The sequence below is a fragment of the Ambystoma mexicanum genome, chromosome 14, assembly GCF_040938575.1.
Source record: "Ambystoma mexicanum isolate Mex_15411 chromosome 14, UKY_AmexF1_1, whole genome shotgun sequence".
Taxonomy (NCBI): Eukaryota; Metazoa; Chordata; class Amphibia; order Caudata; family Ambystomatidae; genus Ambystoma; species Ambystoma mexicanum.
In genome coordinates, this window is record NC_090940.1 from 480935341 (window position 1) to 480961266 (window position 25926).

The 25926-nt window shown below is 50.1% G+C and overlaps 1 protein-coding gene across 3 annotated transcripts in view; it reads left to right on the forward strand.

Moving 5' to 3' along the window:
* PAPOLA (poly(A) polymerase alpha) overlaps window positions 1–25926 on the forward strand; it is a 1157717-nt gene that overhangs the window by 770809 nt on the left and 360982 nt on the right. For all 3 annotated transcript variants that reach the window (XM_069637718.1, XM_069637717.1, XM_069637719.1), the window contains one exon: window positions 1850–1989. In XM_069637718.1, coding sequence (XP_069493819.1) covers window positions 1850–1989 — 140 coding nt within the window. The remainder of the gene's footprint in view (window positions 1–1849; window positions 1990–25926) is intronic.

Sequence of the window (25926 nt, forward strand, 5' to 3'; positions counted from 1 at the left end):
TACATGCTACAAAATCTGAAGATGGCTGCCAGAGGAGGGGCTTGGGTAGAGGACAGTCATTGACTGAGGGCAGTATGACCCAGAGCTCAATGATTGGTTTATAGGAGAAAGACTGTTTGGAAACTAAACTGAAACTTTTTTCTATTACCAAGGATTCCCAGCCTGACGGGGAATATTCATGAGCATGTTAAGCCATGCCAGACCCATGCTGGAGAACATGCATTACAGGTAAGTAACTTGTCCCTACCCTGTGATCTCGGGCCCAGGTCCCCTCCCCACCAGTTGCACCCCTGCACTGGTTGCCCCCCCACTACCCCCAACCCTGGCAACCCTTGCACTCAGGGTCTGTTTCTGTATCCCTACAGTCCCTACCAGAACTTGACACTTGATGTCTGCACTTAACGTTGCACGTGCCACCCGCTGGCCTATGTTTATTTATTTGTATTTATTTGTTTTATTTGTTCTACTATGTAATCCTATATACTGCACTGCCCCTCCCCTTTCCCTGTCCCCGAACTCCTAACCTTGCGCGATCTCAGTGTCACCTGGCCTAGTAAAATTGTCTGTCTTCCCTTTGTTCCCCCTCCCTTGCCACGTCGCGCCTTGAAACACTTGTGTATAGACGCATTATAAATGCCATAGCATATATCAAAGTATCCTAACTGCACTTCACTTCAAGGTGATATAGTTTTAAATACTAAAAATCCAGTAAAGGAGACTGTATATCAGTACTGATAGTCTTGGGAACAGATTTGTTTCTACATAAGAGTGAGCAAAAAGCAAGGCTTTACCAAAACGTCCGGTCAGAAAAAGCAAACATATTGGGTGTGCTATAAAAGTCTTTGGGAGGAAAACTGCAAAAAGAACATCTTTCCAAACACTCCTTGTTGTAGAACTGGAAAAATAAAAAGAAAGGCAGAAGCTAAATATCTTGCAAAAGTAGACTGACCAATAACAAAAATGGGGATGGGAGTAGAGGGTCGGATGATCCTGGTTGAGAAGTAGGATTGTCACTCAGCCGCAGCTACCCCCACAGGAAGTGAGTGATAGTCTAGGGGCCTAATCTGGCCTAGACCAGTTATGACCAATTTGGAGGATACCATGTTGTGCTCACAAAGAGCCCACATAGCCCTATCAGCTGTTTTGAGATTCCCTTGTAGTCGCCTGAAGACAGAAAAGCCCTGAAAAACAAAATGGCACAGAGCAGAATTTGAGAACCCCTTGGTCTCAATTGGTTACCAAAACGGTAAATTGGGCTACCAATGCAATAAAATGGATTGCACCTTTTTATGAATCCAAAACTGAGGTATAGCTGCCACAAACATACGCGCTAAAACATATGTACAGTGATAAAATTACCTGAGGGCAAAAATGAGAAGCCAGAGAAGCACTCCTGGGGCAGGCAGTCTTGTGGTTGACCCAATTCCATATAAGAGGTAAAAAGGAACAGAGCGGTTGGAGGACTTGAGGAGGAGTCTATCTGGCCACCAAAAGAGATGAAGTGACGAAAGAATTCATGGCGTGGGGGGTGCAAAGAGTGTTGGGTTGCAAAAAGTAGAGGGACTTAGAACCCCTAAAATAGGAATTCTGCTTACCAAAAATAGGAATTCTGCTTACCAACTATAACCCAATTGTGTGCAAGGCAGTCACCTGGTTGATTTGGATATTTGATGCAACAAGTGTCCATGGGTCAGATTTCCTGTGCCATGTGTTTTGACCTGGCAGTTCTCTGATTGATTTAGGTTCCTTGAATGCGAAACCCATAGCTGGGGCATGATTACAAATTCAGTGTTTGATTCCGTCATCTTTTAGTGGTCCTGTTGCTCAAACTGTTTATTATTTATTTCAGCATTCAACAGAAAGTGTTAAACTAGCAGGTTTAAATGACAGCCTTGACTTATCATTGGACAGTGATAATAGCATGTCTGCTCCATCTCCCACTAATACATCAAAGACCAGTCCACTCAACACTTCAAGCTGCTCTCAGGGGTAAGATACCTTTTACAAAATAACATTGTGTATTTATGGCTTTTCTTGGACTTGTGTACTCGCCCCTTCTGTATTTGTTTCTAGTCACTCTTCCGCCATCCCCTCATGCTTAATTCTTTGTCTACTCTCCCTTCTTGCACCCAAACTAGGGAATGCTCTCCTGTGCTAATTCACGCTCATTGCTTTTCAGAAAATCTCTTAAGTCACCTTCAGATCTTCCTACAGAGAACGAAACACTGTATTTGCACCTGTTAGGGAGAATTCTCAGAAATGAGCTAATTCCTCTCTACCTTAGAGACCCCCAGATCTTTTGCTTGGCTTTAGGACTTTTAATTTCTAACCTGGAGAGTGGGAGCCCTTTTTCTCACCCTCTCATGTTTTTTAATTGTGATTTGGACTCTGTTTATTTTGGTTATGGAGTCTGACAAACTCCATAGGCATCATCTTTTTACATTGTGACACATAGCACCTTCAGTGCAGTGCCACAGGGAAGTCGTCTTAGATTTCGCCAAGTTTTATATGCCTTCTCTTGGATAAACTACTGTTTCCAAGAGCAGTGAAGTGAAATTGACTTTACTTACATTTGTAACTTTCTAGCACCGAGCACACACTATCTTACAATAGGGTGCTGGAGGGGTTACTTAGTATCCCCTTTGTCTAGTTTCTCGTATAACAATTTTGTGTTACCCTTTCTATAATTAATGGCTGGTGGAGGTTGTTTACTTTTAACTACCATTGGGAGTTTTTACCGCGGGCTGCTTTCGCATCTGTGCAGTAAAGCACCCATGCGTGCCCATTTTGTCAAAATGGCCCTGGTATTTTTTGCTATTTCTTGTTGCAAAGAGATTTACTCTGCGTGCCAAACCAGGTTTGGTCCCTTTGTTCGGTTTGTCTTTGGCAGGATTCACGAGTGAAGCCCACCTCTGGCTCCAGTATGTCTGGCAGGGGCAGGAAGTGAGGGAGGTGCCCGAAACTCCCTGTGCTTATCCCCTTGGTTGCAGGAATGCACCCAAAGGTGATTGGCTGGCTGTCCGGCAAGGACAGCCACCCTACTGTGTGATTGACAGCTAGGCTGGAATGGATGGGAGAAACCTGCATAAAAGGTAAGGCTTTTTGGCTTGGAAGGCAGTGTCAACCACTGGACGAAAGAATCAGAAGAACTTGGAAGAGACGCCTGCTGCAACTCCTGGTCCGTTGGTTTGCCCGGTGAAGCCCTGCTGCTGTGCTGAAGCTCCGAATTCGCCTCGACTAGAGAAGCCCTGCAAGGACGACTTCTCCCCTTAAGTTGGTGGGACCAATCAACTCCAAAGTAAGCCCGTCTGGGCATCCTCTCACAGCTGGCTGTACTTCCACTGCTGCTGGAACCGAAGTGCTTGGGAGACGAACACCAGATTGTGTGTGTTGGTTTTAAGTCGGACCCGAGCGCCAGGAAGATCCTCTGGACTTCCCTGATGCAGGACTGACCAAACCTGTGCCATCTCAAGAGTGCTGGACCGCAGATGTGAGGAAAGTGGTATCCGAGAACCGCAGTATTGCTATTTGCTGTCAGACGCGAGGAGCTGAAACACTGAAGGACCGCAGAATCGGAAGTTTGCCCATTGCTGCCGCTGACCTTCCCATTGCAGAGAAGGAGTCCCCAGACGTTGTCCTTATTGTCCCCACGACTGAGGCTCAAGAGAAACGGGATCTGCAGAGCTGTATAGGAACAGAAGCCAGCTGGAACCATTTCTTCTAACCAAAGGTACTGTAAAGTCTAAGAGAACTTACCTCTTGTTTAGCGCTGATTGCTCAGTTGAGACCTGCCTTGGCTACCTTGCAGAGTTGCTATAGCTTTGCCCCTCACAAGCCTCCCAGCTCGTGGCCCTTCAAGTGTTCTATCTTCTACAATCTTTTCTAAATCATTGTGCAAGCATTTTTACCTACCTGCAAAGATCTTCAGCCCCCTTGGACATTGTGCAATTAACGGTTTATAGTTATTATGTCGAATGACATATTTTCGAATGCAATAATGTCAAAAAAAATGCAGAAAAAAATATTTCTTTTTATTTATTTTTTAAATGGGGCCCCCCAAACCTGTTTTTCTTTATTTACTGTGTATTTTTATTAGCTACACCCCCAAGAAAACATATAAATAAAAAAAACACATTTGAAATTATTTTTTTCTGCATTTTTTTCAACATTTTTGCATTCAAAATGTGTTTTGACATTTTAACTGGATACCGCAATTAACATTGGCTGTACTTGCTCCCTGAGAGACATTTCTTTACCTCTGACTTTGTGCTTTGGGCTTTCCCCCAGGAAAGGGTTAATTTATTCTGCAGCGGAAGGTTCCAAAAGTACGTAAGTTTGTGAATTATTTGTTAACCTTTGTTTTATTCCCCTATCTATCTCTTACACCAAACTCTGTATTGCTCTAAATGTACCAGTGATATATTAATGTCCAAGCTATTTAAGTCACCTGAGATTGTAGGAAGTGTCTGTTGGCCATCCCCGATGGGTGTTATCTGATTTAGAGAAACTGAGTGTGTTTTGAAGTATGTCATGCTGCCTACCCCCGGGCATCCGGATCAAGCCCATCAGCCCCGGGAGCAGGCATCCAGATATTTAATAAAATCCCAGCAGCCCCGGCCTCGGGCTGTCTGGGTTCAGTCCTGGCGCCTTAGGCGCCAGACTCATAGTCTCTACTTACCTCATGCAGACCATGCTGCAAATGAATCCAAGCCAACGTGAGGTCTGGATGGGAGTATTTTACTACAGGGACTATTTTTTACTCGGGTGTGATTCTAGGGACTTCTTACCTGGAACTACTTTGGAGGCTATTTAAACCACGCCCAAACAGCAGCACATGCTTCGCGTTATTCTGCATCCAGCAGCGTAACGCTCACCGTGCCTGCAGTCAGCATCCAGTCTTCTGCCATGCCCGTCTCGAATCCAGAGCTCCTAGCAATAGAAGAAAGAAGGAAAGGTTAGAAAACAGATATTTCAATCCTTACCTGAATTCCGGATCCATCACGTCTTCGATCTTGAAAAGGACATTATTATACAACCGTCGCATCGCCAGCTGCAGCACCGCGCCATACTCGCCAGTCCTCACAGCATTTTTCGATCCGGCGCAGCCTCCATCATTTTCTCCGCCGAATTCCACCATCTAGGGGACAAAAGAAACATAAGGTGAGCCGAAAAAGCCAACAAATACCTCTCCACCATAGACTTACCTGATTAACAACTGGAGGCATTATTCTGTAACAAACCGCAACTTCTTACGCCGCACCTGTAAGGAGAGAGAAACCAGCGATTTAAACACACGCATCTTTTGCCGGACAGCGTTGGGTAATACAGACTCTTAACTGAACACCATCAGCTGCCACAAGACAATCTTCCCTTGGACTCAGCTGCAACACAAAGGAATGTACAAGAGTGAACATCGGACATATTGAACTATTTGAACTTTATACTTACGGGTTCTCGGCTGGAACCTCGGAGTCAATATTCATCCGGAACTCTTCCAACTCCTTCAAACCAGTGAAGTAACTGGTATCTACGTGCCCCTGCATTACTCGCAGGATGGAGAGCTCATCATTTACAAACAGAAGGTGAGCTCACTGACAGTGAATATCGGCGGTGATTAGTGGGAAGAACAGTGGGGTGCCATTACTAAAATCCACGGGTGGCTAAATCCCTTTCTCCACTTGCAGGAGAATACTTCTACGGGTCAAGCAGACGAGGTTAGGCGGTCCAGTCCAGTCTGTCATCTCTGCACTACGCTTCACGTTGGAGGAGGTCGCAGCTGTCCGGGTCCGATCGACGCCCCTGTGGGAGCTAGGTGAGCGTAACAGTATAAGTGTTACGTATATTGCTCCCCTATGAAGGCTTATATAACTGACTTTGAAATAAAGTAATTGTTTTATCAACAAACCTTGAGTGTAAGAGTTTATTTGAATAACTAGTACTGTGAAACTGTGTCACAACATTACTTCTCACGTTGACCCCTCTTGAGATAAGCCTGGCTGCTCAGCCACACTACAAACCTGTGTAGTTCAGACTTGTACCAAAAGTTGGGGCCCTATTGCCAGGAGGTCAGGGTTATTGTAGTGCACCCAGAGGGTACTGCATACAATCTTGCCTAACAGCACCCCTCCTTTAGGTCATGTAGTTTTGTTACAGCTACTTTTATAATTATTTACTGTTTGAACAGATGCAAGTAATCTATATACATTAAAAATCCCGCCTCTTATTGGATGGGAGTAGTTATTTTTTCCACCAAGACTCATGGCAATCCAAGCTACTATTTATTTATAGTGCATGTTGATTCACATGTTTACATGATTCACTGGGTGACTTGAGAAAACATGTATGTTATATTCAGTATTTATACTGCGCCCATCACCACCATAGTGGCCTTAAGGTGCCTGACCTTATCCGAGAAGTGGTTTATTGTGAGCCCGCTAGGTTTTCAACAGATTTTGGTCTGTGTATATTATAGATGGGTTGGGGGAGAGAAGGTGATAGAAAATCAGGATTAGCAAGTCTACAAAAAACATAGTGAGGGAAAAACACTAGGTGATGTTAAGGGGATCATGGTTGTGTTAGCTGGGAAGCGTGTTTCTTAAGTGTGATTAGTTATTGGTAAGCATGAGACAATTCATGTCCAGCCCATGTTACAAGCAAGACTTAACTGTGATGACAATATCCAAACCAGACGATACCTGGTGCTAAACGTGGTTGGTGTGATGGATTTGAGGTGTGCTCAAGCTTGCCATAGGGATGTGGAGGCCTTCACCAATTTAGTTTGTAAGCAACTCTCCCTGCTGCAAAGGAGATAACTGTGCTTGCTAAGCCAGCTGACAAAGTGTTGGCGCCAAGGGTTGGATGTGCATAGATTAATGTGTTGGGTTAAACAAGCGGGTGGTGGTGGGTTGTGAGGAAGAAAGACTGAGGCTGAACTTGAGTCCAATAATAAGTCAAACTGTGAGCTCCGTCTAGTTCACCATAACATTAAGGTGACTGATCTCCTTGGTAGGGAGATGTATCATTGTTATGCTTCATCCCCTCTTCTATTGATATCCCCAGCTGTTTTTGCTGGACTTCTGAAATCCTGAATGTGTTAAGCCTTTTTCCACTCATTCATTATTATAGGCTCTGTCTTTTGGAACTCTATTCTTTGCATTTTACTTTTTCCTATGGAGTCTATTTTTATCCACAACTCTTAAAGGCATTTGTATTTTACTATTGTAGCACACAACTTCTTATGGGCAGTGTTGCTGATGATTCTTAGGGTCCTCCATTGAGATTATTTTTCTTTATCCTAGAGTAACTACAGTTCGAATGTATTGTGTTCTACAACGTATTCCACATCTTTGACATGTAATGTCCACAGCTGTGCTGCTTCGAAACATTTTCGGCAGAGGGCATCCTGCGTCGATGGCGTCAGGTCGATGTCCCTCAAAGGCCTCCGTTGAGGATGACGTCATCGGATGTTATAAGTAGCGCGCACGGCGCATGTAGCCTCAGTTCTGTTTTTTCCTGCACACGTGTTTGCTTCGAGAACTCTGCACTCCTTGTGTAATCTACTTTGATAATGTCTTCTACCCCACGGTCTGTCTTCAAAAAGTGCCGGGACTGTAAGTCCAAGATGTCCATCATGGACCTGCACCGTATTTGCTTGTGGTGTCTGGGTGAGAGCCACGACACGGACGACTGCTCGAAGTGCCAGTCGTTGACTGCCAAGGCATTGCGGGGGTATAAGGGGAAGTTGCAGGTAAATCGTGTATCTAAACCCCGTAAATCCAAAAAGACTACTGGTCTTTCCACCGACGACTCGAGGGGCAATCTCCCCGTTGGAGGGAGTCCAGGGGATCTCGGTCCCAGAGTGGTTCTTGCCACTCGTCCTCGTCAAGGCACTCTCCACGTGGAAAGTGGCTTGCCCCACTAAATCCTGTACTCTGGAGGAATGGGAGGCATTCAGGGAGAAAATGCTGGAGATTTTTCAATCTCAGGCCACTGTTACTTCCGCGCCTTTGGTGGAAGCCGGCAGGGAACCATCTCGGTCTGATGCTCGCACGCCTTCGGGCCCGGCAGTCGGCGCAATAAACATTGGGAACCGTTGAGGTCCCGTTCGGACAAGGCTCAGGTAGATCGCCAGATCCAGGTTGCGGTGTTCGTCCCTGACGAAACTGTTGAAGTCTGGGAAGGTGTCGAGCAAGGAGACGATGCGGTCAGCGCTGTATCCATCGAATGCGGCTGTCGGGGCCTTGCCCTCGGTCAGGCCCTCTGCGCCCTTGTCGACGCCAAAGCCGTCAGCACCCTCAACGCCATTGGGGCCTACATGCCTGAATTTGCCAGTGGAGGCCCCTAGGGCTGTGGATCCTCCAAGAAAGGCTCTAAGACTGTGAAGCCTATTCTTGACTCCCGGTCTGCTCCTGTACCTAGGAAGGAGTTCTTTCATTCTCTACAGAACATATGAGGAGGAGGAGAGGTCTGATGTAGAGTTGGATCCTTTTGATGCTCCTGGTGACACTCCTGAAGCTCCTGACATGGTATTTTCTGAGGACAGTCAGATGGAGGATCTGCATCAATCTTTACATGATTGGTAGCCTGGGGCTCATGCTGGATCCTCCTGTATGAGGCTGATGTCCAGAGTTAGGGAGTACCTGGGGTGGTCCGGCCCTCCAGTTGAATTCGATCACAATGACCTGACTGACATTTTAGATCAGGGTCCGTCCACTGACCCAGTGTTGCCTTTTCATATGGCATTACAGAAAAGGGTGGCTGCTACTTGGAACTCCCCAGAGGCTCTTCCAGCGGTCAACAGGTCATTGACTAAGAAATACCACCCATCCAGTAGTAACCCCAGCTACCTATCCACACACCCCACTCCTGAGTTTGGTGGTTCAGACGGCCACAGCCACCTCGAGACAGTCTGCATACCCGACCATCCCTCTAGATGGGGACGACAAGCACTTCGATGGATGGGCATGCAAGGTATTTTTGGCTGGGAGTATGTCACTTAAATCGGCCCACTTCACCTGTGCCTTAGCCAAATTTTCACATACTCTGTTGAATTGTCTCTCTGGCGGCTGAGCATATTCCCGAAGGGGAAGAAAAGGATGGGTTCCTTGCTATTGTACAGGATGGCAAGGATGCCATGTGTGAATCCCTTCTGTCTGGGTTGGACATGGCTAATGGTGTCAGCCGGTCCATGCTGCGAGCATCGTGATACTCAGGTTTGTGTGGTTGTGGAAGTCTGGGTTTGCACCGGATTTGCAGGCCCGTCTTCTCAACATGCCCTTTGACGGTTCTCATTTGTTTGGCAGTAAGGCTGACGAGTGCCTTGAGAGGTTGCAGTCCTCCGAAGCAGCTGCTAAATAGTTGGGTGCAGCTGTGCGCCAACCTCTGCCTTTTGGTCCTAGGGGACCGCAGGGGAGGGGTTCCTTTTGTTACTACTCCTCTTTTCATAGAGTGAGAGGCGCGGCCAGTCAAAGGGGCCACCGTAAAAGTCCTCGTGGTGGACGGGGAAGAGGTGCCAAAGCCGCTCAAGCAGCTGCCTCTTTGCCTTCAGGCGCTGCCGCAGCCACTCCGAAACAGCTATGAGGCCAGGTCTCATTGTTCGCATACTGTCTCAGCATCTCAAACCATTACTTTAGATGGTGGGTTCTGGAAACAATAACCCACGACTACTGCCTAGAGAGGGAAACTCTTTGAAGATTCCGATTCCGCTCCTTGTGCAGGAAATATTGACCCTGCGTTCTATATCTAGTGCCTGTGGCTGAGAGGAAAAAGGGCTGGTATTCACCATATTTTTTGATTCCGAAGAAAGACTGAGAACTGAGACCCATCTTGAAATTGCGTCACTTGAACAAGTTCCTCAGGAAGGACAAGTTCAAGATGGTCACTCTTTCTCAGGTCCTTCAGGCCCTTCGAATTCAGGATTGGTTGGTGTCATTGGACCTACAGGATGCTTATGTTCATGTGCTGATCCATCCAAACCACAGAAAATACTGGAGGTTAGCTTTGGTAGCTCGCACTTTGGTTCGGATCCTGCCATTCGGGTTGACCTCCGCCCGAGGGTCTTCACCAAGCTCATGGTGGTGGCAGCGTATCTCAGGAGAGTTGGGGGGGTTCACATCTACCCCTACCCGTACGTCTGGCTGATCCGAGCACGTTCTCCCGAACAAGCCTTGGATCATCTCAGCCACTCCCTTCACAAGCTGGGCTTCTCCCTCAATTTCAAGAAGTCGCTTATTACACCTTCTCCAGCATGGGGTCTGGCATGGATTCACATGCTCATGAATATTCCCCGTCGTCGGGCTGGGAATCCTCGGTAAAGAAAAAATCAGTATCAGTTTCGTTTCTGATCTGTCTTTCGTAGTAGTAACCAATCACTGATCTCTGCGTCATACTGATCACAGCCAATGACTGCCCTCTACCTAAGCCCCGCCTCTGGCAGCCATCTTCAGATTTTTACCGCACGTTCAAGATCCTCGTGCTATTGCTCTCAAGCGTTGGTGCTATTTTTTCACGTGTTTTTTCTCAAAAAACTTCTATTATTCGGTCAAAAGAGCCTCAAGCTCCACCGTTTCTTCATCCGATCAACGGGGACCTGTGTCGGATTAGTCTACGCCCCTCAAGGGTGAAGATTTCGTTGAGCCACGCTTTTGGAGGACTCCAGAAGTTTCTCAGGCCCATCTCAGACATGGCCCAGGAGAAGGGAAGCTCGACGCCCGGAAAGCTGTTCAGGGTCTGCCCTGGATGCCAGCTTCAGAATGTCTTTAAGGAGGACGAACACTCCCTTTGTCTTTACTGCCTACATGAAGACAAGACGCACGTGGAGAAGGACTGTGCGTTTTGCGGCAATATGTCGGAGCGGACCATGAAGGACCGCCATCAACTTCTCGCCAACTGGCTGGAAGGGAAGAGCCCGTCAGGCGAGAAGAAGAAGAAGTCCGAGCGGTCTTCTAAGACCTTTGAGGACGCCCCAGCGACGGGGGTCCAACACAAGGCCAAGCACCGCGAGTCAGCTGGCACCGGGAATGCCGAACGGTCGGGCTCTACGGGCGCCAGGCAGGGCGCATCCTCCCCGGCACCATCAACCACGAGCCAACGCTCTGGTTCGGGTAAGAGGAAGGCCGAGCACCCGGCGAAGCTCCTGGAGAGAACCCGGTCAAGCTCGAAGGCCCCATCGGAGGGGGAGCGAGGCATTGACCCTCTCCCCAAGGAGAAGGCGGTGAGTGCACCTAAGGTGGAGAAAGCCTTAATCCATCCGGCCAAGGCCTCTATCGAGACAGTCGCGGCGGCCCTGGCTCAGCCTGTGGAGGCTACACCAGTGGTGGCGACCTCGGGGCTCAGAGTCTCCCTGCCACCGCGGAGGGAGTCCTCTTTTATGCCCATCGACAGGACCCCCGTGAAACCTCCGACGGAGAAGAAAAAGGGGGGGCAGGAGGTCGTCGTGGATTCGGCCTCAACCTCTGAGGAAGAGCTGATGAAAGTCTTAAGCCACGGCGTTGGCGTGGAAGAAGACCAGCCCGTCGGGAGGGACCCCGACGTAGGAGACGACGATAACGTTGAGGGTCCCGACGGGGCCCCTGACCGCCCGTCGGACTCCCCTCAACCAGTGCCGCAAGACAACTCAGCGGCCATTTTGTTGGCTATACAGTCCTTATGCTCAGAGATAAGGACGAGACTGCCGTTACCACCAGCGGAGGAACCGCTCCCGACGGGGGACCCGGAGCCAGGCCCTTCTGGGTTACCTCCCCCTAAGAGAAAAAGGATTCATCCTCCACCTCCTTTTCAGCCATCGCGCCCTGTTCAGCCCTCCTCCCCGTCCACGACTCGTGGGGATGATACAGGGACTGACACGGCCGTGACGGGTACGGACGACGAGGTTTACGACGAGGATCTGCCGTCGTCACCTCCCACCCGGGCTTCCCCGCCCGACGAGATTGGATCATTTCACTCCATGATCGCCAGGGCATCCGAGCTTTTCCAGCTCTGCCCGGAAGAGAAGGAAGGTTTCCTTTATCAATGGCGCGAGGCCAAGAGGAAGACGGTCCTCTCTGTACCTCTACTGGACGATATTTGGGATGAGGGCCTCGCCCTCCTCAAGAACCCATCCACGACGCCGGCTAGAAGGGATCGGTACGAGAAGAAGTACCGGGTCCCGGACGCGGCCCCCTTGTGCCTCCGGGCACAGCCGACCCCGGACTCGGTCGTCTCCGCGGCGGCCAGGAAGAAAGCGGGGGGGGGTGCGGCCTCTACGTCGACCTCCCCGCCGGACGGCGAGGGAAAGAAATTAGATACGATGGCACGCAGAGTCATCTCGTCTGCAGCGACGATTAAGGCGGCCAACGCTTTGGCTATCGTAGCCCGCTACGACAGGGAGTTGTGGTAGAAACTGGCCCCCCGGCTGGACTTCCTACCGGACGACAAGAGGGCGGAAGCCCTAGAGATCTTGCAGGAAGGAGAGGTGGCGACGGACTACGCCATTACGATTGCGACGGACATCGCTGACACTGGATTTCGCCAGTTAGGCAACGGCGTGTGCCTTAGGCGGCGTGGATGGCTTCCGTCAAGACGTGCAGACCAGGGTCTTGGACATGCCGTTCGACGGAAACAGCCTGTTTGGGAAAACAGTGGACGATTCCCTTCAAGCCATCAAGGCAGACACAGAGACGGCCCGGGCTCTTGGGGTTCTCCAGCAACGGCGGCCGCCCTTTTGGAGCGGCGGAGGCAAACAGGGTGCCTCCAAAGGTTCCGGTGGCCGATTTTCCACCTACCGTCAAGCGGCCCGTTCGTCGTCGCAGGAAGCTTACAGGGAACGAGGCAAGTTAGGCGGACCCCGCCGTCGTCGCCGAGGAGGACAAGGCGGCAAAGCCTCGTCGAAGCAGGACTGAACCGGCCGTGGGGTCGGGCCCCCACCGAAGCACCCCGGTGGGAGGCCGGCTGGCGAGCTTCATCAGAGTGTGGGAGTCCATCTCCACCGACCGTTGGGTGCTGGACGCCCTAGCTCAGGGTCACGCGCTCGAGTTTCTAAAGAGGTGCCCGCGCGTCGCCCCTGTGGCCAGGAAAGAACATCACGTCCCTCAACTTCTCTTGGAGGTAAAGGCGATGCTCAAGAAGGGCGCCATCGAGCTTGTCCCAAAGAGGCTTCGGGGCTCCGGAGTTTACTCAAGATACTTCCTCCTGAAGAAGAAGACGGGAGGATGGCGTCCCATCCTGGACCTACGACGACTGGACAAATTCATCAAGGCACAGAAGTTCCGGATGGTCACCCTCCAACACGTCCTGGGTCAGCTGGAGGAGGGCGAAATCCTGTCGTCGTTGGATTTGGAGGATGCCTACTTCCATATTTCCATCCTAAAGGGACACCGAAAGTTTCTCAGGTTCGGGGTCCAAGGGCGTCACTACCAGTTCAGAGCCCTTCCCTTCGGACTGAGGTCGGCACCCAGGGTGTTCACCAAGTGCCTCGCACCGGTGGCGGCGCAGCTGCGCCGTGAGGGGATCCACGTCTACCCCTACCTGGACGACTGGCTCATCCGAGCGAAGACGAAGGAGCTCGCCGTGGAGCACACGGCAAGGACCGTCCAACTTCTCACGGACCTGGGATTCTCCATAAACTAGGCCAAGTCCCACCTGGTGCCCGCGCAAGACGCACTGTTTCTGGGAGCGAAGCTCGACACAGTGTCGCTTCTGCCCTCTCCGTCGGAAGAAAGGACGAGGGCCATCTTGGGCAAGGTGCAGCGGATGCTGGTTGCGGACGCGGCCAGATTGAGGTCCATCAAGTCCCTCCTCGGAATGATGTCTTCTTGCATTTACTTCATCTGCCTGTGTAGGCTCCGGATGCGCCCGTTGCAGGAGTTCCTGGACGCGCGCTGGATCCAGACGACGGGCAGCTTCGAGGAGAGATCACACTCGACGAGCGTTTCCGACGAGCGATCCGGTGGTGGGGCACCCGCGCGCATCTGACGGCGGGCATGGACTTCCAGACCCCCGGCCACCAGGAGACAGTGACCACGGATGCCTCCCTGGAAGGGTGGGGAGCGCACACCGAAAATCTGCACGCGAGAGGCCTTTGGCTCCCGACGGAGAAGTCCCTCCATATCAACGTCCTGGGCTTGGTGCAGTGTTTTGGGCCCTCAGGTCCTTTCTTCCATCCTTCAAGGGCAAGGTGGTGAGGATCTTCACCGACAACACCACCACCATGTTCTACATCAGGAAACAGGGCGGAACCAGGCCCCCGGCCCTATCCATAGAGGCGCAGGATCTGTGGCATTGGGTCGTCGCCCAAGGGATGTTTCTGGTGCCGTTTCATCTGGCAGGGATAAAAAACACCATCGCCGACTCACTCAGCAGGGAGCTGCGCTCGTGCCACGAGTGGGAACTACGACAGGATCTAGTGGACCGCCTCTTCCGACGGTGGGGCACACCCCAGATCGATCTGTTCGCGACGGCGACGAACTCCAAGTGCCGGAGGTTCGCCAGCAGGTTTCCCCAGCCGAGGATCATGGGCGATGCTTTCTCGTTCCCCTGGGAGGGCCTGTTTCTATACGCGTTCCCTCCATTGCCATTGCTGATCCGGCTCATCAACCAGCTCAAGAGGTCACGGTGCAGGATGATCCTCGTCGCACCTGCGTGGCCGAGGCAGATATGGTTCCCGGACCTTCTGGACTTGTCAGCGTCCCCGTCAATCAAGCTGCCAGCGGACGCGGATCTTCTCTCCAGGGAAGGAGGCGCCATCCTCCATCACGACCCGAAGTCGCTGAGCTTGCAGGCCTGGCTCCTGCAGCGTTAGAGTTTGGAGGATACGACATACCGGCCGACTGCAGAGAGGTTCTTGCAAAGGCCAGGGCGTCCTCAACTCTTAAATGCTACGGACACAAATGGAAGAGGTTCTCTGTCTGGTGCCACGCACAGAAGATTAACCCTCTACGGATTACGGCTCCCCAGGTACTGCCGTACCTTCTGACGCTGGCCAAAGCTGGACTGGCGCACGCTTCCATCAAGATTCATCTTGCTGCGATCTCCCGATACACCAGAACCACGGGGCGGACGTCTTTGTGGTCTCGTCTGGTGAAAGAGTTCATGAAGGGACTGTTCAGATCGTTCCCGCCGGTGAAGGCTCCGGCCCCGGCGTGGGAGCTCAACGTGGTGCTGACCAAGCTCATGGGACCTCCATTCGAGCCTCTGCACTCGGCTCCGTTGAAGTTCTTGTCGTGGAAAACAGCGTTTCTTGTGGCCATCACCTCCGCACGACGGGTGGGAGAGATCCAGGCCCTTTCCTGCAAGGCCCCGTACTTGACTTTTCACGACACGAGGGTAGTGCTCAGGACGCACCCCTCCTTCATGCCCAAGGTGCCGTCGGACTTCCACCTCAACGAACCCTTGGTGTTGCCTGTTTTCTTCCCGTCGCCTTCGTCGCCGGCTGAAAGGACTTTGCACTCGCTGGATGTGGCTAGAGCGCTGAAGTTCTACGTGGACCGCACGAAGTGTTTTCGGAAGACGTCAACTCTTTGTGAACTTTGGACCCGTCAATCAGGGGAAGGCTCTCTCGAAGGCTTCTATTTCCAGATGGCTCTCCGGCTGTATCATGTACTGTCATCGGTTGGCAAACCGACCGCTGCCTGGCCGTCCGAGAGCCCATTCCACCAGAGCGATCGCAGCTACCACGGCGTTCCTATCTGGTGGACATCTGCAGGGCTGCTACGTGGAGGTCGACGCACACCTTCACGAAATTCTACTGCGTCGATCGGGATTCCAGGGAGGAGTCCAGGGTTGGCCAAGCAGTGCTGCGCAACCTGTTCGCCTAAGGTGAGCCTGGTGAGGAGGTAAGAATTGCTTAATGTTGAGTTTGATGTATTGCTTAATGTTGAGGCTTTGCCACCTCCCGTGGTTGTGCATGTGTGTACTGCTAGGTATTCTTTATTCATGAGCATGTGAATCCATGCCAGACCCCGTGCTGGAGAAGGAACAAGTTACTTACCTGTAACTGTTGTTCTCCAGCATGGGACTGGCATGGATTCACATGCGAACCCTCCTGCCTACCCCTCTGCGGCTCTTCACTTGGTCATACTGCCACTTCACGTGCTACCAAATCTGAAGATGGCTGCCAGAGGCGGGGCTTAAGGAGATGGCAGTCATTGGCTGTGGTCAGTATGACGCAGAGATCAGTGATTGGTTACTACTACGAAAGACAGATCAGAAACGAAACTGATACTGATTTTTTCTTTACCGAGGATTCCCAGCCATGACGACGGGGAATATTCATGAGCATGTGAATCCATGCCAGACCCATGCTGGAGAACAACAGTTTCAGGTAAGTAACTTGTTCCTTCTCAACACCTCCAGTACATCAGGGCTGTGTTGGACACATCCTTGGAAGTGCTCGCCACCCAAGGTGAGGGCTCATCACATTGTCCAGATGGTCGACAAATTTCAACATGCCCAGTCTCCCGGCTTTCGAATTCTTAAGGTTGCTCGGCCTCATGGCATCCTGCATTTCTCTGGTGCCAGTGGGTATGGCTCTTCAGGCAGCCAACTCCGTATGTGCCTTGTCACGCACACTCTGTGGAACTGTATTTCCTTAGCGGCTGAACATATTCCCAAAGGGGAGGATCGGGATGGTTTTCTTGCTATTATACAGGATGGCAGGGATGCCATGTGTGAGTCCGTTCAGTCGGGTCTAGACATGGCAGATTGTGTCAGCCGGTCCATGGCGGCAAGCACTGTAATACGCAGGTTTGTGTGGTTGTGGAAGTCGGGGTTTGCTCCTGATGTGCAAGCCCAGCTCCTCAACATGCCCTTAAGAGGTTGCAGACCTCAAAAGCTGCAGTGAAGTCGTTGAGCGCTGCAGTTCGCCAACCTCCGCCTTTTCGTCCTAGGGGACAGCAATGGAGGGGAGGTTCCTTTCATTATTACTCATCCTTTAGTTAATCGAGAGGAGCTGCAAGTCTAAGGGGCCACCGTAGGAGTACCAGAGGTGGAAAACGGGGTACTCGAGGTACCAAGGCCGCTCGGGCAGTTGCCTCTTTACCCTCAGGCAAGGCTGCAGCAGCTTCAGCTCAGTCATGAGGCCATGTCCCATGGTTCGCCGGTTGGGGGAAGGCTGGTGCAGCATCTTGTAGAATGGCGTGCCATTACTTCAGATGTGTGGCTTCTGGAGATCATAGCCCACGGCTACTGTCTTCCTTTCCGGCAGAGACCTGACGACAATCCACCAGGGAATCTCTTTAAAGAGTCCGGATCCACTCCTTGCGCAGGAAATACAAGCCCTGCTTGAGAAAGGTGCCATAGAACTGGTGCTTGTAGCGGAGAGGAACAAGGGATGGTATTCCCCTTATTTTTTGATTTCGAAGAACGACGGGGGATTGAGACCCATCATGGACTTGCGCGATTTGAACAAGCTCCCCAGGAAGGACAAGTTCAAGATGGTTACTCTCTCTCAAGTCCTCCAGGCCCTTCAACTTCAGGACTGGTTGGTGTCTCTCGACCTCAAGGACGCTTACTTTCATGTGCCGATCCATCCCAAGCACAAGAAGTACCTGAGGTTTGCGGTTGGCGACTCGCACTTTCAGTTTCGGGTCCTGCCATTCGGATTGACCTCCGCCCCGAGGGTTTTCACCAAGCTCATGGTGGTGGTGGCAGCGTATCTCAGGAAAGGGGGATTCACGTCTACCCCTACGTGGACGATTGGTTGATGGCAAGCTCTCCCGAGCAAGTCCTGGATCATCTGTCCGTCACCTGCCACTCCCTTCACTATTTGGTCTTCTCCCTCAACTTAAAGAAGTCCCACTTGACGCCAACTCAGCAGCTACAGTACATCGTTGCAGTGCTCGACACTTCCCTGGGGCAGTGGTTTCCTCCCCAGGTGAGGGGTCTTCACATTCAGCAGATGGTACACAAGTTTCGACATGCCCAGAGTCTCCCGGCATTCGAGTGCTTGAGGTTGCTCGGCCTCATGGCATCCTGCATTCTTCTGGTGCCAGAGGCTCGACTGCGGATGAGATCTTTGGAGTGGGCTCTCAAGATGCAGTGGTCACAGTCCTCTGGCAGGATGTCAGACCCCGTTCAGGTGCCGCCCTCGGTCGCCCAGGACCTTCTGTGGTGGGCCAACAAAGGCAATCTGATGAGGGGGGGCTCCATTTTGGCTGCCCTGGCCGGAGGTGACTATCATGATGGACGCATCCCTCACAGGATGGGGAGCTCGTGGCAACGAGTTGACAGTCAGCGGTCGTTGGTCTCCGTCGGAGTCCAGACTCCATATCAATCTGTTGTAGCTGAGGGCCGTCGGGCTTGCCCTGAAGGCCTTTCTGCCGACTGTGCGAGGAAAGAATGTCCGGATTCTGATGGACAACACATTGGCCATGCACTACCTCAACAAAAGGGGTGGGCAGGGTCACTTCCTCTGTGCAGGGAGGTGATGCAGCTCTGGTTCTGGGCCATTCAGCAGGAAATTTCGATCTCGGCAGTTCATCTGGCCGTAGACAAAAACGAGACGGCGGACACTCTGAGCAGGCAGAGCGCGATCTCTCACGAGTGGGAGCTGGCTGAGGAGATTCTCCTGGAGATCTTCGCCCTTTGGGGGACCCCTCAAGTGGATCTCTTCGCCTCCAGTGTCAACCGGAAGTGCGAAAGGTTCTGCTCGCAGGAATTTCCTCCAAGAGGAGTCTTAGACACGTTTGTGGTGGAGTGGTCCTTCCCACTGCTGTACGCGTTTCCTCCAGTCACCGTCATCCCTCAAGTGCTGCGGAGGTTACAGAGGTTCGGTTCCTGGATGCTCCTCATTGCTCCGGCATGGGCCCAGAGGACGTCGTACCCGGACCTTCTCGACTTGTCCATCTGCCCTCCGGATGTATACGAATTGTTCGAACTACAATTGTTCGAATTACAATTGACCTTTGCACAATTGACCGAATTGTGAAGGACAATTGTTACATATATGCGGGGGGAAACCCCCCGCAATCCCCCATTATATATATATAGATATATGGATATATAGTGCGGTCAATTGTGCAAAGGTCAATTCGGACCCTCGACTTTCGGTCAATTTGGTAATTCGAACAATTGTGTTCGAACAATTTGGGTAATACCTGCCCTCCACGTCGTCTTCCCTACCGAGACGATCTGCTCTCACGGGAGGTGGGTCAGGTTCTCCATCCAGAAGTCAGATCCCTCAAACTTCACACTTGGCTTCTGAAAGGTTGAGGTATAAGGATTGGGACCTCCCTGAAGACGTGATGGAGGTGTTGCTTTCGGCCAGATGGCTGGCAACAAAGTCCCTGTACCGTTGTCGTTGGAGAAAGTTCTGCGACTGGTGCAGGGTTCAGAATGTGGATCCTTTTTCATGTGCCATTCCTGTGGTTCTGTCTTTTTTGCTTTCTTTAGCCCACAAGGGCCTGCAAGAGGGTACCATCAAAGGTTACCTGGCGGCGCTGTCCATATTTAAGCGCTCGTCTGAAGTGTTCTTATTTTAAAATCCCTTTTAATTTCTCAGTTTCTGAAAGGTCTCACTAATGTGTTCCCTCTGTCACCTTTCCAGGTGCCCAGTTGGGATTTGAACCTTGTTCTCAAGTTTCTGATGGGTGCTCCTTTTGAGCCTTAACATTCTTGTCCTTTGAGACTGTTAACCCTTAAAACTGCAGAGTGAGTGAGTTACAGGCACTTTCAGTTAAGCCACCCTTCACTGTTTCATCAGGAAAGGGTTGTCCTTGGAGTTTGTCCTTCCTTTCTTCCGAAAGTGGTGCCGGAATTTCATTTAAGCCAGAAGGTCATTCTTCCGGCATTTTATCCTCCTCCGCATCCTGGTAAGGATTAGGAGGCGCTCCATAGGTTAGATCCTAGGAGAGCTTTAAGTTTCTACATTTCACGCATGTCCCGGGTCAGAGTGGACGATCAGCTCTTTATAGGTTACGCTGGAAGGCGTTTGGGACAAGCTGTTACTAAGCAGACTTTGTCTAGATGGATTTTCTTGGCAATTTCTGAATGTTATCGCTTGGCGGGTAAGGACCCTCCGGTTGGCTTACGGGCCCCTTCTACTAGGGGTATGGCTGCCTCTACTGCCCTGCAGAGGGGTGTTCCTATTCGTAACATCTGTGAAGCAGTCACTTGGGCTTCGGTCCATACTTTTGTATGTCACTACTCCCTAGATTCCATCCATGGGCAGGATCTGGCCTATGGCAAGGCGGTCCTTTACTCTGCAATTTGATTGGGCATTCTAAATTTCTATATTCTAAATTCTTTTCCCACCTCCTTACGTTGGTACTGCTTTGGGAGTCTGTCATAGATATGGAATACGTCGTCGGACCATTCCATCGAAAGAAAGTTACCAGCTAAGAGAGTAACTTGTTCTTTGCCGCTGTACCTACTCGCAACCCACCACCATCTCCAGACACTGCTCGCTAATCTATGCATAGCATGTCATCTAAGCAGCATCAGAAGGGATACATTACTCACCGTAATCGTATTTCTGGAGCTTGTGGATCTGCTTAGATCACTTGCTCTGCACAGCCAGACATCTAGTGGAAGTCGCATAGTATTACAAGATTTGTTTTCGAAACTTGAAAACGGATGTTGACAGGGCGTGTTTAGTAACACTATCTCTAGTGTGACGTGTACTATACCCATGGTCCTTCACGCGTCGAGGTCCCTCAGATTGTTTTTTTCCGCCATCGAAGTCTGTCACAAATGTGGAGTTCCGTTCCACACTGATGCCTTTGGTTAGCTAAAGTTGTACTTCTAGACTTTCGTTCCTTTGTTGTTCGCCTTGCTGCACGAGTGCTTGACTGCTCTACGGCTCCTGATGAACACCCTCATCGATGACTGACTGAAGACCAGACCAGGCATTCATGGGCCTCTTCCGTCATCCCCTTCCTTCTTTTATCGCCCATTTGCCCTTTTAAAATACAATGGACAAAATAGGCTTTACATTTTGCCCTTCTTGTTACCAAATATTCCTGTGGAAGGACATGCACCAAGTGTGCAATCACTGTCTTCCGAGGGATCACGCCGAAAAGGATTGTAAATCCTGTAAACTTTTTCAGCCTAAGACCCTAAAGGATCAGCGGACCAAACGCTGGGCCGCTCACGCCATGCAGGCAGATGGTGAGGGGGGTTTATACACAAATAGTGAGCACGCTTTTATAGCATGAGTCCTCTTTTTTCTGGGGTCTGTTGGATGAGGACCAAAGGTACAGCGGAACACAAGAAGGATTTCCAACAAACTACCATTACATATCCTCACCAGGGGTTAACATAACTAGCTCTCACAACAAATCCATGTAATCACAAACCATCAATCTTTTAACAAATATAAAGAGATGGAAGGCTCAATTTTAGCAAAAATAATTCATCAATTTATTATGTTTTCTAATAAAACAGACCATTGGGTCACATTTGTACAATTCATTATACATACATAAAAAACACAAGAAACAAAACACAGATATAAAAACCTAATCTACAATTTAAATCTTGTGATGTGTTCACCTAATATTTGGTCGTCAGACAATAGTGGTGTTAGTAGCACAGTGGGTGACTTTACAATAGCCTAAATTTATATTGCTACAGCGTCCCCACTCCTTTTGTGTCGACGTGCACAAATACGTTTCCAGCCTTGATATTTTCACACCGACTTCTCCTAAGGTTTTTGTCAATTAGTCGTGTATGTAAGGCTTTCCTCAGGATACAATATTAACAGGTACAGCTTGTTACACAGTCAAGTATACAATGTCTCGAGATATCTGCAACTTTACCGCGTCTCGCGTCTCCCGAACCGACCACTGGGGCAGGAACCTTCACCAACGATGCACGCACTCCTCCACAGGAACTGCTGGAAGCGCACACCGCTACCGGAACAAACGACGGCAGTCACGGCAGGCGACTCACAAAACCAGAGGTTTCCTGTCCCCCTCCACGTGTTGGGACAAGAAGAAGTTTTTGTGAGTCGCCTGCCGTGACTGCCGTCGTTTGTTCCGGTAGCGGTGTGCGCTTCCAGCAGTTCCTGTGGAGGAGTGCGTGCATCGTTGGTGAAGGTTCCTGCCCCAGTGGTCGGTTCGGGAGACGCGAGACGCGGTAAAGTTGCAGATATCTCGAGACATTGTATACTTGACTGTGTAACAAGCTGTACCTGTTAATATTGTGTCCTGAGGAAAGCCTTACATACACGACTAATTGACAAAAACCTTAGGAGAAGTCGGTGTGAAAATATCAAGGCTGGAAACGTATTTGTGCACGTCGACACAAAAGGAGTGGGGACGCTGTAGCAATATAAATTTAGGCTATTGTAAAGTCACCCACTGTGCTACTAACACCACTATTGTCTGACGACCAAATATTAGGTGAACACATCACAAGATTTAAATTGTAGATTAGGTTTTTATATCTGTGTTTTTTATGTATGTATAATGAATTGTACAAATGTGACCCAATGGTCTGTTTTATTAGAAAACATAATAAATTGATGAATTATTTTTGCTAAAATTGAGCCTTCCATCTCTTTATATTTGTTAAAAGATTGATGGTTTGTGATTACATGGATTTGTTGTGAGAGCTAGTTATGTTAACCCCTGGTGAGGATATGTAATGGTAGTTTGTTGGAAATCCTTCTTGTGTTCAGATGGTGAGGGGGGTACGTCAGAAACCCAGGTGCGGGCCCCCGACTACAGAAAACAGGCCGGTGGTTCTGTGATGGAGTAGATGCCCGGCGGCCAATGCACGCACACACACTAAAGACATACCCCACGGCTGTCTCTTGATGGTACCGTCAGGCGTGGAGACCCATGCAGTGTCCAGGGATAAAGCCTCATGTTCACTCTCCTCTGGGCCATCGTGCACGCTTTCGCCTCGCGACAGTTCCCGAAAGCCGAAAGAGAAACTCCGTTTGGGCACCGCACATAAAGCCCTCCGTTTGTGTGCTGAAAAACAGGTGACGAAAGGTGCTTCGACGTCCCATAACAAAACGCAAAAATGCGACAACTAAATAAGAAACATTTCAATGCTTCTCTGCTTAAGGTAAGGTTGAAGCCCTTAACCCCAATAGAGACGCAGACAGGGTTTTACATCCCCACACACCCTCTGAAGCCATGCGCCACAAGGCTGCCACTCCCTCCCAGGCCACCCCTGACATGTCAAGTTTCCCAACTAACATGCAAATATATACCTGAAAAATTCAATAAGATAATGAGGAGAATGTCTTGTTTCGTAGACTTCATGGACAGACACCATGACAATTAACAACTCGGCACTGCCACCCCCCCTACCAAAAAGTCTGGTCTTAAGCCACAGCCTAGCACCTCTCTAGGCAATCCGGCCTCGACGTTCCAGGACACTTCTCAGAAATACCAAGACCCCTCTCAAGACTCTTTTATTATGACGACCAAGCAGACCCAGGGTCTCGGCGACCTCTGTGGCCAAGACCAATTTTACGCAACATTTACATTATTCAGTCGCTAGACCATCAGGACTAGCCGGTAGCAGATTCACCAATTGACCAACTCCAGTACAATGAACTGCTACTAAAGGCTGCACATCATTTTAATATCGACACTAGGAGGCACAGGTCGACAAGTACTTTGTGGAAGATATTCTGGGGGGAAAAGTCTACCACCCAGTTTATACCACGCCTGCAGTCTGTCCGAAGACTGATCCAACCATCCCTACTAGCTCCTAATATCACAAGGGCGGTCAGTCCTAGAATAGAGAAGCTATTCAAACATGCACCCACAGACCCCCTATATATTAGGGGTCAGCTCAAACCAGATTCCCTGGTGGTCACCACCACCAGGAAGATGGCAGGCACTTCCCTGGTGTTGGCAGAACCCCTGCCAGTCAAGGATAGCAAAAATTGATATACAGTCGGGAGCAAGGTTGCCTCTTCTGCAGCATACCAGACCAGAATCACTAACACTACGTTGTAAGCTAGTTACGGCTGCCACAAATGGGATGATCTGGAGCGCCAATAGACGCTGTCCCAGAGCTACTAAAGGCCCAATTACTTAAGACTATCTCAGAAGGCAAGCAGATCTCAAACTGTATCCTAAAGAATAACCTTGGTGCGGCAGATAATGCAGGATGCAATATAGTGCAAGGAATGCTCATCAAGCGCCATGTTTGGCTCAGACTGTCCGGGTTCAAGCTAGAAACTCAAGCAACCCTCTTAAACATGCCAGTGGAGCCAAATGCGTTATTCTGGAAGGTGTAGAAGACTCCCTCAAGCGTGCCAAAGGGGAGTACGAAACTTTTTAGTCCCTTAGACAGTTGACAAATAAACCCTACTCCCAACTAGGCTCCCCAAACTCTAGGAGATTTTGTGGCATGGATGCGCAACGTTCCTCAGGCTACTCTCAAGGGTGTCGGTCCTAGTCTTGGGGCCAGTCACAAGGCAATCGGCTCCTCATCCAATTTTCAAAGAGGAAGTAAATGGCCCGAGGAAGGGGCAGAACCTCACCTGGGATAGGCTCAACCCCTCCCAAACAATGACATGCCGTTTCAGGTCCTCTCCCATGCCCCTCCAGTAGGATGCTGACTCTCCCAATTCACCCATGCATGGGAGGGGATAACATTGGACAAGTGGGTGTTGTCCACCGTAACAGCCGGGTATTGTTTAGAGTTGCTATAGAAACCACCATACTGCCCGCGAAGACAGAAGAAAATGACAGCAGATGAACTAAGCATACTGCTAGATGAAATGAATGCTCTGCCATAAAGATTGTCCCGGGAACTTCAACATACTTCCTTGTGCCAAAGAAAGGCCTTACCATGCGCCCAGTATTAGATCTGCGCCCTGCAAACCAATGTCAAACCTCAAAGGTTTTGTATGACCACGCTCCAAGAGGTGATTCCACTCCTAAAACGGGGAGACTACATGGCGACGTTGGACATGAAAGATGCCTACTTTCATATTTCAATGCACCATGCACACAGAAAATACCTCAATTTCAGGATGGCAAGAGTACACTACCAGTTCAAGGTACTCCCATTCGGTATTGCTTTGGCACCAAGAGTATTCAGTGTTAATCACTGAACCAAGGGTTCCGAAGGAGTGGCGGTGATAGCAGGTCCTGGTGGCCTTGATTGAAGAGCCTGGGTTATACCTTAGCCCAGGCCTCCCCTCTGGAGGAAAAAACCTTTTTATGATGCACTCCTCTGCTGGAGGGATAACACCAGCCAGGGGAATAAATCATGCACAAAGCGCGGGTAGAACACACCGCTATGTAACCAGGCTGCAAGGAAAAACATTCCGATTAGTGTATAGTGTAACCAAGAATAATATTCTAAAATAGGAGAACGAGAGTCACCTGCCTAGATACTGGACTGTTACAGATTGGGTATGAAGTATTGTTGCGAGTTTCCCCCTCTAGGACCTAGAAGACAGAGTTTAGAATTACCTTCTAAGTGAAATAAGGAAACAAGATAGAATAAACTGACACTTCCTTACCAAGTACAGGTGTTGTGGAGCAGAGGGAAGCCAGGAAACAAGGAAGAGTTAAACTAATCAACGACAAGGATAAAATAATAAACGGGTAGTTAGTAGGTATACTAAGGCCGAAGGACATGAGGGCCGCACTAGGACTGAGATGATCCACAAACGATGTTACCTGCAGTGCGTCCTGGAATGTGCAGTGTCCAAACAACAATGGAAGTCCTTTCTACGGAGAGTGGGTGGTAGCAGATGGAAGAAAGCAGGAGGAGTTATCCACGAGGAGTAGAGGGGAAAAATCACCAGGCGGTGGTTATCCAGCGGGCTGTAGGTATGAAGTAAGGCCTTCGACTGTAAGGAAGGCTGTACTGGTAGAGACTGGAGTCAACCCAGGAATGCATGGAGCGCTGGGAAGCGTTGGAGGAAAAAACAGAGGCAGGACGTAGAGTCAAACCTGCAATAGGAATGGAAGTAAGTGCGGGGGCCAGAGGCTGAGGCAATCCGGGAATCAGATACCAGAAGATCAAGAA